Here is a 17,743-nt window from a genome sequence, read left to right as displayed (position 1 = left end):
GAACCTCAGAGAATTGGTATCCAAATTGTGCAAGAAATGTCAGGATGCACAAACACAACCCCTGAAAGTTAAAGAGAGATAGGAGGCGGATTTGGGGTCCCCGTTAGAGGACACACAGTGGACACGAGGGAGCTGCCTGACTAAGGAGGTGTCCCTCAGTGCTAGCCATAGACTCATGCAATTTAAGGTACTCAACAGACTGCATTACAGCCCCGCAAAAATTGCCAAGTTCGCCCCACTACCGTGCGGTGGCTGTAACCAATGTAATGCTGAAGTGGCAGATGCACAAGATATGTACTGGGGTTGCCCCAGGATAGCCCAATTCTGGCAGGAGGTTGCTGATGTACTACAGGAATGTATGGGAGTTCCACCTTACCTGACACTGCCTAAATACTTGTTTGGGGACATAGGAAAGTTAACAGTTATGCTGAGGCGCCTTTTCAACCATGGCTGCTTGTTGGCCCAAAAATGTATATTGTTCAAATGGAAGTCTAGCACTGCCCCAGACATTAACATGTGGCTTCAAGAAATGACGTACGCCAACAAGTGTGAGGAGGCCTACGTATCTCTTGTGACTCCGAGCTGCAATCCCAAAGACATTTGGGAGCCTTTCCGTGAATACTTACGTGTACAGAGAACTGTATAGTGACAACCAAGTAAAATGTAACTATTTTATTATCTGACTTGAATGATACCTACAGGTGCGGGCACTGTAACCCTTGGTCGAACTGTAAACTATATCGTAGATTGTTTTTGAGGATGTATGTCTTCCACTGCGTTGAAAAGTAAAGTAAAAAAAAAAAATGACAGTGTTAATGTAGAAATCTGAAATGGTGCATGGACATGCGGCTGTCGCTAAATATTACTCTGGAATATTTTCTGTTTTTTTATGCAAACGTTTAGGGAGCTAAGAAAAGTCATTTTATTCAACGACATAGGGACCTCGTCTTAATCTTAACTATACATGTATATACAAAGAGCATCCTATTGTACAAATCTATCTGTGAGGCAACAACAGGGAAGGGTACAGGGAAATGTGGAATATTCAGGATCCCCAACCGGCAGCTGACTGGGCTTTCTTTGAACAGTAGGCTCGCCATGGCCTTTACTGAATTCCATGAGTAGGGAGCCAGAATGCTATGGTTTGGGGTGCTGTTTCACACTATGGTTCTTTGTGTTGCGCTGGCCTCTGGAGGTGGTGTGGTTATCATCCAGGAAGGGTGGTTGCCTTCTATGTAATGAAGTCTATCCTTTTGAAGGGGAGGTAGACCTGTGGCGGTTGCCAGTGCAGCTCCTTGAAAAAGTTTGCAAGTCTGCTTGTTTCAATTGTGTTTTACATCTCTGTTTATTATACATTAGTCATTTATTTTTTCTGAAATTGTCGCAAAGCATCTGATCTGTTTTATGTTGCTGCTAACTTCCTTTTTCAATTCTGCTTTTTATTCCCATTTGATTTTTTTTAGATCTTCTTCAACATTAGAGACACGCCCATCAAGTTTCCATGGTTTCTTTAAAGTGTTTGCTAAGTAAGTTTAAATTAGGGAGAAGAATATTTACAACTAATTAAATGTGTTTTTTTTATTGTGCATCACATAATAAAAGTTCTGATTTCTCTATAAAGGTCATGGCTGATCTTTGAGATTTGGGAATCTCTGCAACATCACTTACAATGACTATGATTTACTGGTGCACTTCAGGTCTTACAAGGGTGGCTGCTCTTATTGATCCATACACTGGGACTCAATGTAATCAACTGAAATGCTATACTAGTCATTTGTATATGAATTTCCGCAGGTATGACCAGCATCTTGACACGAATATATTTTTATGTAGGTGTTACAGAAATACTCCATTCAAAGTATCAGAAAATAGTCATAGGCACCCCTCTGCCAGAACGAACACTGCTAAATGACCTGTTCTTTGGGAAGGTACCTACTCGAGAGTCTGCAGCCACACTTTAGCTGAAGGTACCTTTCACAGAAGGGAAATATCAATTTGCATATCAGTCTTTGTCCCGCCCACATGGGCAGTCCAGCACCGAAATGCTATGGCATTTCCCTTCTGAACAAGAGTACCAACAGAAACCCCATACACTTGTTTCAGCCTTGTTGGTCCTCATCAGTGAGCTGGAGCTGTGCCTCTATGAGCACAGTGAGCAAGGAGTCCACGTCTGGATGACCCTAGGAAACTTAGGGTGACTGAACCTAAGTCCCTTTAACAATAAAAATATAGTCATAGGCGCCCCTCTGCAAGAACGAACACGGCTAAATGACCTGTACTTTGGGAAGGTATCCACTCGAGAGTCCGCAGCCCCACTTTATCTCACTGTACCTTACCCGGGCGACCTATGGGTGGGTCAAATAGTAATATGTGTATGGAAATTTCACCTCTGTGAAAAGCATAGTGAGCTAAAGCGTGGCAGAGACCCACCCGGGGGCCATCCACCCAAGAACAGGTAAATGGGCCGTGTTTGTACCGGTAGAGATACTCCCAGATCTCTTTATGTCCATTTAAAGTATGCGATTCTCACTAGTATGCCACTGTATCTGAAATGGAGAGGCATCTGTGACTGTTCAGTGGGTTGGGTACCAGGTAACTGTGCAGGGTGGGTGGTGGTACCAATTCCTTCATTGGCCCTGTGCCCATTTGTTCTTACTATGTTTGTGTAGGCGGTGCTGTTGAGAAAGGAAATAGACTAAAATTAGAATTGAGACAATGTTCTTGAACTGTAAAAGTATCTTCTGTAAGTGTGGGCATATAGATGGGTATACACCTAGGACAACAAATTCTATTGGACCATGGAGGTCATTGCACTTTTGCTAAATCCAACAGTATTGCACATCCTGGCATACAGCCTATATATTTGAGGAACATGATTGAATAGCTATTTTCCCGTTGCATGGCATGCAGGGAAGTCAGAGGGGGAGGAACCATGAATATGCTGCTTTGAACTTACTTTGATTTATTAGTTCTATCTTGAGAGAGATTGGTGTAAATATGATTTCTGGTGTTTACAGCCCCTATTTCTCCAAACACATGAAATATGCTGTACTAAGGGAATTTAACCTGAAGTTATATTGCACTACTGGTGACTATATGCTGTTAGCCAAACACATGTACACACAGACATTTTGCCTCTGAATGAATGTATTTTGCTGCATTTTCTTTTGCCTCTTATGGCATTCACTCTGGCGTCCACCTAGTCTCCTTCTCTGTCTGATAGGATGGACTTCAAGAGATGCTGCTCTTGCTAAGTCCACTTCTGAGGCGCTGTGCCATTCTTTCTAAAGTCTTGTGCCCCGGCTGGAGTTTGCTTTGTGTCACTCTTTCAGGTCTCTCCAAAGTAGACTCCCAATATGGCATTGCTTTTTTAGATTTTCTTGACTGACGAAAAGAAGGTCTTACTGGCCTTCAATAAGAGCCCCCTTATTTCCAGAGGCCCTCTTTCTGGGGTATTTGTTCTTTCCAAAATTAGCATTTTCTCTAGGGCCTTCTGAGTCGAGGATTGGTAAGTACTGGCACATTCACCACTGGCATCCCCGAGTTGAGTCACACACCTAACATCAGAACTGATTTCTCCAACGTAGCTGTTACACCAAACTTTATTGGTACATTCTAAGCCTATATTTTTTGAGGACGTGTTGTTCCCTGTGTGCCCCGAAGCCATGTTCAACTGCTGGACTGGGGACTAGGTTGGGATGAGAATACCTGGTTGACCTTCTGCAGTTACACAGGTGAAAACATTGGGTGCCTAAACAATGTTATCAGTCCAGTGTCCCGAGTTTGCCCAGTCTTCATGTGAATAATGCTGACAGCGGGCCCAGAGCTTAACAGCTGTTGAATTCTGTGTTATTCCGCAGCTTCCGGTAATAATAAAGCCTGAACGACGGGACTATGCAGATCTGCAGCTGAGCATTCACTGTTGCCTACAGGCCATGTAATCAGGCAGCATGTGCTGTCTCCCCACTCATGACATCTCCTAATTGCATGCTGTTAAGTCTTGAGGGGGGTGGGGCACTGCCATTCATGGGATTGTCACTGGAGCCAAGTTCCCTTCAAAGAGTACAATCCCGCCCAGTGGGAACAACCAGTCCCAACCCCTACTTGAGGTTCTTGCCTATGGAAGCCTTCGGAAGTGTCCAGTAACCATCCTGTGGGCTGACCAGCTCCCTTGTTTGCTACAACACTGCATTGGTTCCCTTACCGGATTTGGGAGTCTGCAGACCCTCCATTTGTGAAACAAGAGGCTTCCCTCTGCAGTTGGAGCTCTATAGCATGAGGGGCCTTGCAGGACCAGGTTCTTATTTCTGCCGCAAGGGTTGACTTACGCCATTTGTTCATAGATGCCATCACTCATCTCCACCTGCATCGCACCCTTGGGGTCTTCTGAGGTTGACAACCTGGAGGTCCTTACTTAATTGTGCAAGAGTAGCCAAGCTGTCCAGTACCAGGAACCATCCTAGATAGACCTAAACACGATGCCGAAAGTCACCTCTGCACCAGCAACGCCTACACCCCCTCCAACGGGACGAGACACGAGACACTGGGCCCCAGCGATTTCCAGAACTGCAGAAGTGGTCCCAGGGTACCTGGAGTGAGACAGCTCTATCTCCATAGGTTTTAACTGACTTAAAGTCCTTGCCCTGCCTCCCCCTTGCCTTCCCTGGGCTTCCCCTAACGTGGTTGGATTAGTAGAAGATCTCCGAAGAGCCTCACTGCTATTGTTCTTCAACTTTGAATCACTTCCAAACGAAAATGTGTATTACTTACCTTGTCCTTTCTTTATTACATTAGTATTGTATTACTGATATAACTGTGTTCAAAAGTAGAGTGTGTGCTCTGTAGCCAGTGCACCCGAAAAGTGAATGTATATACAAGTAGTAATGCAGTGTGTAGAATAATACACACACTGTGGTTAATAATTGCTTAGAGCTCTCCACCAAGGCTTAAATAAATAAGCATAAATAAGCATACATCCAATGTAGCTAATGGGAATGAGATATGCGTTATTTTTAGTGTTTGTGTTTTAGTTGATACATTTTCAAATTGCAACTGTGCAGCAATATAAATGTCAAAACTGCTGATACAATATAAACGCAATATAGGTCTGCCAGGCCACATAGCACTTAAAAACCAGGCATCGAGGAGCTCTACATGTGCATGAGAGTTAGGAGATTTGCAATGGGAAAATCAATGTCAGCGTATGCGTTAGTCCTGAACATACATGTATATGTACACGTGGGGGTCCATAGGGAAATAGGTTTTAGGCAGCTTGAATATACAGATCTGTTTTGCCACAGAGTTCTCTGATAAGTTAGGAATTGTTCTGGCTGAAAACCTGGGTTAATTATATATACATAATGATTGTTCCTGTCCTCTCTGATTCCATACTGCGATATTTTAAAGCAGTGTATAATTTAAACCTTCCGAGAAGGGCCATGCACTAGTGTTGAATCCTAAACACATGGTGGTGAAACAACCATTCACAATGTTTGGTTTATTATGGTAGCCTCTTTATTGTTTTCGTGGCTAGTATTTTCAATTGTATTCTTAAAACAAGAACAAAACAAGTGTTCAGATAAAACAAGGTAGTACTGGGGGTTACCTTGGTATTTGCTTGACACAACTTAGTCAATTACATATCAACAACTGTGCATGTTTAGAAAGGTAAATACACAGACAAAAAGGGCAAACTTGAAAACAAGTGCAGTTCTCTGGGGGTGAACACAGTATTACTTCATAAAGGTCCACCATTCCATGGGTTCAAAGCTGTAATATATTGGATTCAATTACTGTTTTTCTCAATATATTCAAACAGAACAAGAAAAGCACAGAATTCAAACAATTATATTTGCTCATATAACCGTGGTTAGAAAATCAGGATGTCTAGAGAGACTGGTCCGACGTCTATTATAGAGTGGAGGTGATTTAGTGTGATCCTCAAAACAAAGGGGTGGTTTGCAATCAATTTCCACAGGGATCACTGACGTTTCGATTGTTTGAATTCACAATCTTCTTCTGGGGCCTTATATATGTAGGTCTCCCTATAGATAAACAGAGAAAAAGGTGTCCACTTAGGAGAGAGTACCAAGTGTTTCTGTATACAATACAAGTGGAAGGATAAAAAAGCTACATATAGATGTTGCTATAATGATAAAAAAGTGAAGGGCTGTGAGCCCTTAAAGTGCAGTGGCTGACCTTTCCTAGGAGTTGACTGGAACCTTCTGTGGTTCCCTGGTTCTGTTAAGGTGGTAATTAGTAGGCTGTGCAGAAGTGTCCCGCAGAAAATCACCAAGATCCTCGTTATGGAACATGCGTGAAATCCGAGGGCATCACCCATGTGGCTCCTGCATGGCTTGCAGACAGACGCTAAAAATGAAATCCTTCTCCATAGGAAACAAGGACTGGGAGCTCAGACAATTTACTAATTGTAAAACAACCAACGTAATCTATCTCATCGAGTGCGCATGCGGACTCAGATACGTGGGCCAAACGTCCAGACCTGTACATAAAAGAATAAGTGAACACAAATCAAGGATAAGGTGCAGGGTACACAATGCACCTTTGGTCTCACACTTCATGGAACTACAACATGCCCATGATTCATTCAAATGGTGGGTTATCGATAGAGTTATAGGCACCACCAACATATCGAACTCTCTCAAACATAAGGAAGCTTGGTGGATATTCAAGTTGCAGACCCTGACAAATGGCCTTAACGAAGCATCCCCCTTGGACTACCAGACCACTACCTGATAAATGACCTCCACAGATCTACAAGTACCCCTGATGACCTACTACTGTTCCATAGGGTAGGATTATACTTGCACCAATTTATGCCAATATATGGTAGGGCTTTACACACCATGCAGATGGCACACTCTCCAGTGCCAGCCTATAGGGGCCTCACTGTAGTGTATACGCCCTTACTGACAACACAGCCCTACATGTAATGAGCCCTCACCGATCTCCACATGTTGGGGCATACTCCCCCCGACACGGGCACATGCGAGGCCTAAACCATTCACGCCTCGCACAGTCCCACTGCCGCCCTAGAGATGACCTACCACCGCTCCTTAGGGTAGGAACATACTTGTTTCAACTGATGCCAACATATGGCAGGGCATTACACATCATGTAGCTAGCACCCACTCCAGTGCCAGCCAATAGGGGCCTCACTGTAATTTATGCGCCCTTACTGATAATACAGCCCTTCATACAATGAGCCCTCACCGTTCTTCAAATGGTGATGTTTACCTCCCCTGACACGGGCATATGCGAACCAGAAAACATTCACGCCTCGCTCAGTCCCACTGCCACCGAAGCCGTTGTCCTGTTGCACCCTAAGGTAGTGGCTGCAGCGTTGGGCCACACAGGCACATCTCCCTGCCCCCTGCACTGTAGCACGCGCGCGTACCCAGTAGACTCTACGGGGACTAGCCGTGCACATGCGCGCTGGCCGGGACACTAGTCGGCATGCGCGCACGCACGCATCGCGAACAAGGGAACGCCATGTCCCGCGCATGCGCGGAAGCATAGACACTACACAGACGCGCCGGCTGCACTCATATGCATTACGAGTAGCGTCCTTCCGTATTTAAAGACCACCCTTCTTTGGTCTACCAGCACACGGAGGAGCCGCTCGAGCCGCATGCATAATCCTAACTGATACAGGTGAGCCCTCGGTGCAATTTCACTGCTAGCACCCTGGGACTGTTTGCTCCAGACTGCAAGCTTTTCTCTCCTTAAAGGCACCTTGTCTGTAACAGAGGGCTTTGCCACATATTGACATTACACTGCCTTGCCTTTCTGTCTACTCTCACCTACAGGGCCGCCTAAAACGGACTCAGACCCCCAGGCCAATGGATGAACTACATGTCCAGCCCGCATAGCCTGTGACACTTCTGCACAGCCTACTAATTACCACCTTAACAGAACCAGGGAACCACAGAAGGTTCCAGTCAACTCCTAGGAAAGGTCAGCCACTGCACTTTAAGGGCTCACAGCCCTTCACTTTTTTATCATTATAGCAACATCTATATGTAGCTTTTTTATCCTTCCACTTGTATTGTATACAGAAACACTTGGTACTCTCTCCTAAGTGGACACCTTTTTCTCTGTTTATCTATAGGGAGACCTACATATATAAGGCCCCAGAAGAAGATTGTGAATTCAAACAATCGAAACGTCAGTGATCCCTGTGGAAATTGATTGCAAACCACCCCTTTGTTTTGAGGATCACACTAAATCACCTCCACTCTATAATAGACGTCGGACCAGTCTCTCTAGACATCCTGATTTTCTAACCACGGTTATATGAGCAAATATAATTGTTTGAATTCTGTGCTTTTCTTGTTCTGTTTGAATATATTGAGAAAAACAGTAATTGAATCCAATATATTACAGCTTTGAACCCATGGAATGGTGGACCTTTATGAAGTAATACTGTGTTCACCCCCAGAGAACTGCACTTGTTTTCAAGTTTGCCCTTTTTGTCTGTGTATTTACCTTTCTAAACATGCACAGTTGTTGATATGTAATTGACTAAGTTGTGTCAAGCAAATACCAAGGTAACCCCCAGTACTACCTTGTTTTATCTGAACACTTGTTTTGTTCTTGTTTTAAGAATACAATTGAAAATACTAGCCACGAAAACAATAAAGAGGCTACCATAATAAACCAAACATTGTGAATGGTTGTTTCACCACCATGTGTTTAGGATTCAACACTAGTGCATGGCCCTTCTCGGAAGGTTTAAATTATACACTGCTTTAAAATATCGCAGTATGGAATCAGAGAGGACAGGAACAATCATTATGTATATATATTTTGCCTTCCCAGCCCATTAGTTCCTGCCCGACATTAGGGCTGTCCCTCCAGTTACATATGAAAACCTGGGTTAGGCAATTGATCTCTGTGTAACTGAAAAACTAGTTTTACAAGGTTAGGGAAAGACAGCAGCAGCTGAAGTGAATATCAGATGGTCAGTTTCGGGCAGGCCTTTTTTTATGGCCGAGGTGCATTGTGAAGGGGAGATACAATCTCTGTAAGTATATCTCTGTTATTGAATCGCGAGAAGATTCCGGCCACCTGGTAGGGCTGGATTTTATGGCCGGACAATTAAACCTGATGCGCGTTGCTTGCAGGGAAAGGAGCACCGATAGATTATGGGTTTTCAATAGATTGTCAAGGTGTGGGGGGACCATGTTGGCTGGAATGGTAAGTCGCATAGTTTCAAATGAAATGTGGACACCAACTTGTTTGGGCGATAAAGCCAGCAACAATAGATCAAGGAAATGTGTTTACTCTCCTCCTCTTCACATCAATGGTATTTTCATAGAATAGCCGTGCGCGTCACAAGTAGCGGTAAAGATTTCTAACCAGATGCAACCTTTGATAATTGAAATTGTTTGTAAGTTATGTAAACTGTACTAGGAGATGAGACTATGACCAAATATGGAAAGGCCCCAGAGAAGGGTGTAGTGTAAATATGAAACATACAAATATTAATTAAAGAAGGTGGTACTTAGATGAATGTATCCAATAAGAATGTGTAAAAAAGAAAAGAATGCAGGACTCGACGCCATCAAAATGTGTGTATATTTAATATTATTGCATAATCACACATTGAAAAAGAAGCCCATGTATGATGACATGTTTCGGCTCTGCTGAGCCTTTTTCAAATCTGGGCTACATAATATTCCACAACAACTCACCATACGTAAATAACATAATATTATAATACAAAATGTATAATTAACACGAAAACATGACATAAGTGTGCAAACAGTTATAAGGTCATACTGCACGTTGCATTATTCCATCATGCCGCAATAAGACAATAGATATCATGGTAATAAGCGCATAACGAGTAGACAGAGAAACAAGGATTGGTGAAAGGGAGGATTCAAGGGTGTAGAAAAAGCAAAAAACACATCATAGATGCATAATAATTTCAAAAGATCAAAACATAAACGGACAGAACAAAAGAGAAAAAATCAAAAAATGTATCATTTTTTTGAATTCGTGGTAACAAATCCATACTGGTCAACTGACCCCTATAATGTCCCGAACCAAAATCAATCAGGTGTCCTTACCCGTATTTGCATGTAATCAAACCATAGGACTGATGTCCCTGTAGTCGAAATGGGGTAATATCCCCAGTATAAAGTCTGAAATTAAGTAAATGTGAAATCAGGTTTGTCATGGTATAATTATAAAATGTATACTCATTATTGGAGTGAAAATCCACAAAAGAAAATATCTCCCTGCGTTTGGCTCATGTTAATGTAACGCTCACCTGACTCCCACGGGGGCGCTGGCCTGGTTCGCGCTGCTGTGACCTCGTCTAAGGTGATGCGCAGGGTTCGGAAGACGGACTGGACCGGGCCCCAGATCTGGCTTGTCTGACTCGCAGAAGTATCCTTCTGTAGGTGAGAATAGGGGGTTAACTGTCTGCGGGGTAATGCAATCGGCCTCCCACTTACCCCTCTCACCCTCCTCAAAACCCTTCTATGCTTCCCCGTAGCGGCTCACCTTAGGGTCTGGAAGGACGAGCTCTCCATCCTGCTTCTGATGCAGGGGCGCGTTGGTATCCAGTTACTGGATTTTCGGATGGGTGAGAACCAAACTTGCTTGGCTTCCAGGTAAGTTTTTCTATAAGTGGTTCCCCTTGTGTCCATGCATTAATGTTCTAATGCTAGTGTCTTTTTCCCCATAGGGGCCGGGGTACGGAATGCCGGGGAACAGGCACCGACCCAAGGTGAGCGGTGAAATCCTTGTGGAAATCTGGTAAGTCTTTAATGAGTGTTTTGGTAATGTCTTTTCATTCACTCATTAACGCTGATGTCTTTTTCCCCTTTAGGGCCGGGGTCCGAAAATGCCTGGATGCGGCGCGGACCCGAAATGAAAAGGGAATGACCCAACAGGTAAGTCTTGACATGGAGTTTTAGCTTCCCTTTTCCCTTCTTTCTCTCACCTTTGTTCTTGTCTTTTTCTCCCTAGGCGCGGGGGCGCGACTGCGAATCCGGATGGTTGCTGCTGAACATGGAGGCGCCCTGTAAAGGTGAGTAGAATGCGGCGCTGCAGCGATCGATGCGATGTGCTTTTAAAAATAAATGTCTTCCTTTTCAGGATTGTCGGCGAAATGTCTCTGGGATGCAGATTTAGCAGGTGAGGCCTTTTCCTTCTTCTGTTCTATTGTTCCCTTCCTTTGCAGGTGATTCAGGGTGCTGGCAGGTGTGGCAGAAGTCAAGATGCAGGAGCAGACACGGTGAGCGTCCAGCTGCTAGATGCAGAACAACGCAAAGCACGTGTGGCTGATCGGGTGTGGTTTAAATAGCCTTGGAAGAAGTTCCTAGAATGTGTCCTTCCTCCAATCAGGTATGTATCCTTCCCCGACCACGCCTGGGTGGTAAATTAGTCCCACAGGTAAAGTAGTTCCTTTCAGGCCTCAAGGAGGCCGGGGTTCTGCAGCATGGTTTGCATCAGGTAAGTGCACCCAAACACTTTCATAATGAGCCTGGCGCCTATGGCGCCAGGACTGACGTTTTCTATGAGCCTGGCGCCATAGGCGCCAGGACGCTGTCCAAAGGGCCCCTATAAGGGGTTGCTGGGACCTTCCCCGGGGACTTGATGTCCGCTTTCGGGGATGCAGGGCCTGAGCCGGCACCCCGGGAGCGGGCATCGTGACAGCACTCCCCCCCCCAAGGCCCCTCCCAAGGTTGTTCCCTCCGGGGGTTTTGGTTTGTTTGGGAAGAGTCGGTGGAATTTCCTGACTAATCGAGGTGCATGCACATGGTAACTGGGTTCCCACGACCTCTCCTGAGGTCCATACCCCTTCCAATCAATTAGGTAGAAAAGCTTTGACCTAAACATTTTTGAATCTAAAATGTTCTTCACTTCGAATTCGGGTTCCCCATCTATTTGAATAGGTTCTGGAGGTTTGAGTAGTCGGGTTCCGGGGACCACTGGTTTCAGAAGTGACACATGAAAAACAGGGTGAGTTCGCATATTAGCTGGTAAATCAAGTTTAACCGCTACTGGGTTAATAATTGCCTTAATAGAATAAGGTCCCAGATATTTTGGGTTAAAAGTTCGAGGCCCTTTGAGTGGTAAATGTCTGGTAGCTAACCACACTTGATCCCCAATCTGATACGGAGGTGCTTCACTCCGATGTAGGTCAGCACTCTCCTTGTATTTTCTCTTGGCTTGTTGTAAATACGTGGTTGCCTCTTTGAAGGCTCGGGTAATGGTAGAATGCAGATGTTCTACTGCGGGCACTCCGAGGTTCTGAGGTGAGTCGAGGTTTGAGGTTCGAGGGTGATGTCCAAACAAGGTATAAAAAGGACTATGGCCAGTTCCAGAGTGTACCGAATTATTATATGCGTATTCGGCTATCCAAAGAATGTCTTTCCAGTTGCTTTCAGATTGCTGTAACATACACCGTAAGTACTGCTCAAGGGTCTGATTTGTCCTCTCGGTCTGACCATCGGTCTGAGGGTGGTGACTGGTCGATAATCTTACGTCGATTTGTGCCATTTGACAACATTTGCGCCAGAAGTGGGAAATGAATTGGCTTCCCCGGTCAGAGATTAGTATAGATGGGAATCCATGTAGCCGAACAATATTTTCGAGGAATTCTTTGGCTAGGACAGAAGCTGAAGGTAAATCTTTCAAAGGAATGAAGTGGGCCATTTTGGAAAACAAATCCACAATTACCAGAATGGTATTGTATCCCGAACAAGGAGGCAAGTCCGTAATAAAATCCATTGATAGGGTGTGCACCCTGGCGGTATGTCTAGAGGTTGAAGGAGACCGGCTGGTCTTTTCTTTTGACCTTTATTTTGGGCGCAAACACCACAGGATATCACAAAAGATTTAACATCTTTTCGCCAAGAGGGCCACCAGAATTGTCGTTTCACCTTTTCCATTGTCTTGGCAATACCGGGGTGTCCCTGTATTAATGTATCATGATAACCTGAAATAACTAGTTTGTGTAAATCCTTGTGCGGCAGGAATAGGCGTCCTTGGTAATAAGGTAAACCATTATCTATGGTAAAGTCTGATCCCTTTTGTATCCAATCCTGTAGGTGTTACAGACTTGATGGTCGTGCAGAGTATGAACAACCCCTCCGTCCCCAAGTACCACACAGACAACACCAGAAATACTGTCTGTATGGTCTTTAAGTCCGTCTAGCCTGGGTTGAGGGACAGCCGGAAGAACCCCTGGAGCGCTGAAAAGCAAGTTGTAATGCAGTTATAATCAGGGCAGGACAATGAAGCAGAAAGTAGGTTAGAAATGCTGTTTACCTGTGGGCGTGAGGTAGACCCAGACGATGGAAAAGGAACAGGACCCCAAACCGAAAAGCCAAAGCGGGAGGCAGGGATAGGTGAACACCTAGCGTGGGACCAAAGATTCAGAGTGACACGTGGTCCGTAGAATGAGAGCGTAGGCAATAATGGTCCTTAGAGCACCACATGGTCAGGCAACAGGTAATCCGAAGTCCGTAGCAGTTTATAGGAGCAAGCACAAGACAATCCGTGAAGCAAAACGTAGTCGAAAGCAGTTCCAGTAATCCTTAAACCATAGAACGAGCGACACGTAACCCTGGTGAGACAGCTGTGAAGCAACGCTTTCTGTTTCCGGGCATCCTTTATCCAACCGGCAGGGGTCACGTGATGTGTGTGGAACAGAAGTGTTGCGTCGTTGCTAGGAGACAGGGAATCACGGGATCCGTGGCGCGCAGTGACGCGCGGTTCTCCGCAAACAGCGCAAGCCGATGCGATGTGGAGACAACCTCCAGTTCAGTTGCCACAAACGTGAAGGGCGGTAAACGCCGGTCCTAACATGCTGTGACCTGCTGTGACGGAAGTGAGGGGTACGTGTGCCAGATTGTGTATGTCGGGTAGCAGGACGGATGGAAGTTGTGTGCGGGGAGGGGCGTGACCTTGCAGGGAGAACACTAGATCGTGTGGTCGGCGTGACAGAGTCCCCCATCAAAGGCCCACGACCCCGTGGGCAAGCAGGGCAATCCCTATGAAAACGCGCAACAAGCCGCGGAGCCCGGACATCCCGGGAAGAAACCCAAGAGCGGTCCTCGGGACCATACCCCAGCCAGTCCACCAGATATTGGAGGCGACCCCTGTAGAAACGGGAACCCAGTATCGCACTGACCTCATATACGTCCGGAGGGGACACAGAGACGGAAGCGGGCGGAGCAAGGACACGAGTAGGGACGAGGTAGGGCTTGAGGAGGAAAGTGTGGAATACCGGGTGGATTCGCCAAGCAGGAGGAACAGAAAGGCGGAAAGCCACAGGATTCAGGACCCTGGCGACCCTGTAGGGACCCACAAAACGAGGCAACAGCTTTCGACAACCAGGTATCTGTAAGTGTCGAGTCGACAGCCATACCCGGTCGCCCACACGATATTCCGGTGCCACGGTTCTCCTCCGATCCGCCTTAGCCTTCATCACCGTCTGGGCTTCACGGAGGTGAACTAAAGTTTGCGCATGGACCCCTGCCAGATCGCGCACACAGGCATTGGCAGCTGGAGTGGCAGAGGAGAAATCAGGGAGCGGCAGGGTACGCGGATGCTGTCCATACATAGAGTAGAAAGGGGAGAAACCAGTGGCTGAATGTCGGGAGTTGTTGTAAGCGAATTCAGCGAGATGGAGCAGATTGAACCAGGAGTCTTGATACTGGAGGGTCAGACAGCGCAGGTATTGTTCCAGGGCTTGATTCACCCTCTCGGTCTGCCCATCGCTTTCTGGGTGATAGGCCGAGGAGAAGTGAGCATCAATACCCAGGAGCTTGTTAAGGGCACGCCAGAAACAGGACGTGAATTGAGTCCCACGATCTGATATGATGACTTGTGGCAGACCGAAAAGGCAGAATATTGACCTAAAGAACAGGCGGGCCAGGGTTGGAGCTGAGGGGATGCCCGTACAGGGAACGAAACGGGCCATCTTGGTGTAGGAATCAACGATCACCCATATGGTGTTGTAGCCCTGTCTGCGGGGTAGGTCCGTGATGAGATCCATGGAGATGGTGTGCCAAGGCCTGGGGGGAATGGGCAACGGCAGGAGCAACCCCAAAGGTCGACATCTGCGTGTTTTGCACTAGGCACAGATCGAACAGCTTTTCTCATTGACGGCCACCAGCACCAACATTGCAGTAGTTCTAGGGTGCGTTGTTGCCCAGGATGGCCATTTATAGCAGCATCATGAGACCAGACAAGCGCCTGGTTGCGTATATCGCAAGTAGGAAGAAACAGCTTGCCCTGGACAAACGGCAATCCCTCCTGGAGGGTAATTTCCCATTCAGTGAGTGCATGTGGGTGTTGGAAGACCCATTGTCTAATGGCATTAAGCATGGGTGGAGATGGCGTACACAAACATATGACATGACCCTTTCCTAACAGAGAATCAGGAAACGAGGACAGTGGTTCCCCACCAGGAGAACGAGATAGGGCGTCCGCCTTGCCGTGGATGAGACCCGGCCTGTGCTTGACCACAAAGTCGAATGCAGCAAAGAACAGGTGCCAACGCACTTGTCTGCTGTTCACGCATTTCAGGGAGGCCAGGTCTTGGAGGTTTTTGTGGTCCGTATAAACCACCGTTTGATACCTAGCCCCCATGAGTGGCAGAGGAGAAATCAGGGATGGTGCCGCCACGTCTGGAGGGCGTCTTTGATGGCCAATAACTCTTTCTCGGTTACTGTGTAATGGGATTCAGCTACAGAGAACTTCCGTGAGTGGTAGGCTACTGGATGTAAACTACCTGTGGTTGGACAAGGCTTCGACAACACAGCACCCAATGCGAAAGAGGAGGCGTCTGCTTCCAGAACGAAGGGAAGGTCGGGGTCAGGGTGTTGCAAGACAGGAGCAGTAGTGAACCTGGTTTTAAGTGCCTCGAAGGCCTCTTGATGTACGGAGGTCCAGGTGAACGGGACAAGAGGGCTGGTCAGGGCGGTCAATGGTGATACAATAGAAGAGAAATCGGCGATGAATCGCCGGTAAAAATTAGCAAAACCGAGAAAGGACTGGAGTTGTTTGATGTTACCGGGAACCGGCCATTCTGTGACAGCACAGAGCTTTGACTGGTTCATGGATATCCCGCCGGGGGAAATATGGAAGCCCAGGAATTCAACTTTGTTTGAATGGAACAAGCACTTCTCGGGTTTGGCGAACAAGGCGTTCTTCTTGAGGCGAGAGAGGACCTCTCTGACATGACCGACATGTTCCTTCAAAGAGGGAGAATATATCAATATATCGTCCAAATAGACCACCACGAATGTATCCAGGATGTCAGAGAATACATCGTTGATGAACCGTTGGAACGTAGCGGGGGCATTGCAGAGCCCGAAGGGCATCACGGTGTATTCGAATAGTCCCTGTCGGGAACAGAACGCCGTCTTCCACTCGTCTCCACGCCTCATGCGGATCAGGTTATATGCCCCCCTTAGATCCAGCTTGGTGAAAATGGTTGCCTTTGTCAACCTGTCAAGGAGCGTGGAGATGAGCGGAATGGGGTATCTGTTTTTTATGGTGATGGAGTTTAACCGTCTATAATCCACACATGGGTGCAGATCGCCTTCTTTTTTCGGCACAAAGAAAATAGGGCTGGCCGCCGGAGAGCAAGAGGGACGGATGTGACCTAGACGTAAGGCCTGGAGGATATATTCCTTTAAGGCCCTTTCCTCCGACTGTGACAATGAGTAAATCCTACCCCTAGGAATGGGTGCATCCGGGAGCAGGTCAATGGGGCAATCGTAGGGGCTATGTGGGGGTAGCCCCTCCGCAGTGACTTTATCGAAGACCATATGGAAATCATGATAATCAGCAGGGATGCCTGCCATAATAGCCCCCACGAGATGTGAGGGCACAGTGTCAGGCACTGCATCACTGATACGGGAGGAAGCCATAGCACCAAGGATCGCGGCGGGAGATGAGAGTGACTCAGATTCCGAAAGGCAAAAATGTTGGCACACCTCCGATTCGAACGTCACTTGTCCTGTACCCCAATTTATCAAAGGGTTGTGATGTCTTAACCATGGTATCCCCAAAATGATACCGAACTGTGGCGTGGTGATAAGATCAAACAATATGGTTTCCCTATGGGTGCTCTGTATCACCACATCCAACGGTGCAGTCTGGAACTTGATCGGACCGGAAGACAAGGACGTGCCGTCAACCGCATGTACGGGTTCTGGCTGTTCTTTTCTAACCAGAGGCAGATTGAGACGGTGGGCTAATGCAATGTCGATGAAACAGCCAGTGGCCCCTGAAACAATCACGATCTGAACAGTGTGGATGATTTCCCTGGTGGGTTTCAAAAGGGCTTGGACCACCACCGGTCTGATGGGACCGAAGGCGGGTTCAGTGGGGGTCGTAGACGGGCACGCCGATGCCCCCTGGATCAAGGGCGAGCCTTCTGAAAACCTGGTGTCTTGTTCTTGGGCCGCCGTGGGCATTCCCTTACGTAGTGCCCGTTTAGCCCACAATAAAAACAGGCGTTGTTGGTTCTCCGACGTTCTCGTTCGGATTGTTTTACCGGGCTTTGGATTCCGCCTATTTGCATAGGTTCAGACGCTGCAGAGGAAGGAGGCGGGGTTGATTGGTTGCTAAATGCTGTTTCTGCCCTCCGTTCGGATCTCCTAGCGTCCACCTGTAGTGCAAGGTCCACTAGATCCGTGAAAACCGAGGGGAGGGCAGGAACCACAGAAAGGGCGTCCTTCATGGC

General features: G+C 46.8%; 1 protein-coding gene across 2 annotated transcripts in view; it reads left to right on the top strand.

Annotated features, from left to right (window-relative positions):
- The window catches only part of ATG16L2 (autophagy related 16 like 2), a 920,492-nt gene that overhangs the window by 446,899 nt on the left and 455,850 nt on the right, over nucleotides 1-17,743 (top strand). For both annotated transcript variants that reach the window (XM_069640243.1, XM_069640244.1), the window contains exon 8: nucleotides 1,464-1,526. In XM_069640243.1, the coding sequence (XP_069496344.1) occupies nucleotides 1,464-1,526 (63 nt within the window). The remainder of the gene's footprint in view (nucleotides 1-1,463; nucleotides 1,527-17,743) is intronic.

The sequence above is a fragment of the Ambystoma mexicanum genome, chromosome 7q, assembly GCF_040938575.1.
Source record: "Ambystoma mexicanum isolate Mex_15411 chromosome 7q, UKY_AmexF1_1, whole genome shotgun sequence".
Taxonomy (NCBI): Eukaryota; Metazoa; Chordata; class Amphibia; order Caudata; family Ambystomatidae; genus Ambystoma; species Ambystoma mexicanum.
This window is presented reverse-complemented; position numbering and strand designations above follow the sequence as displayed.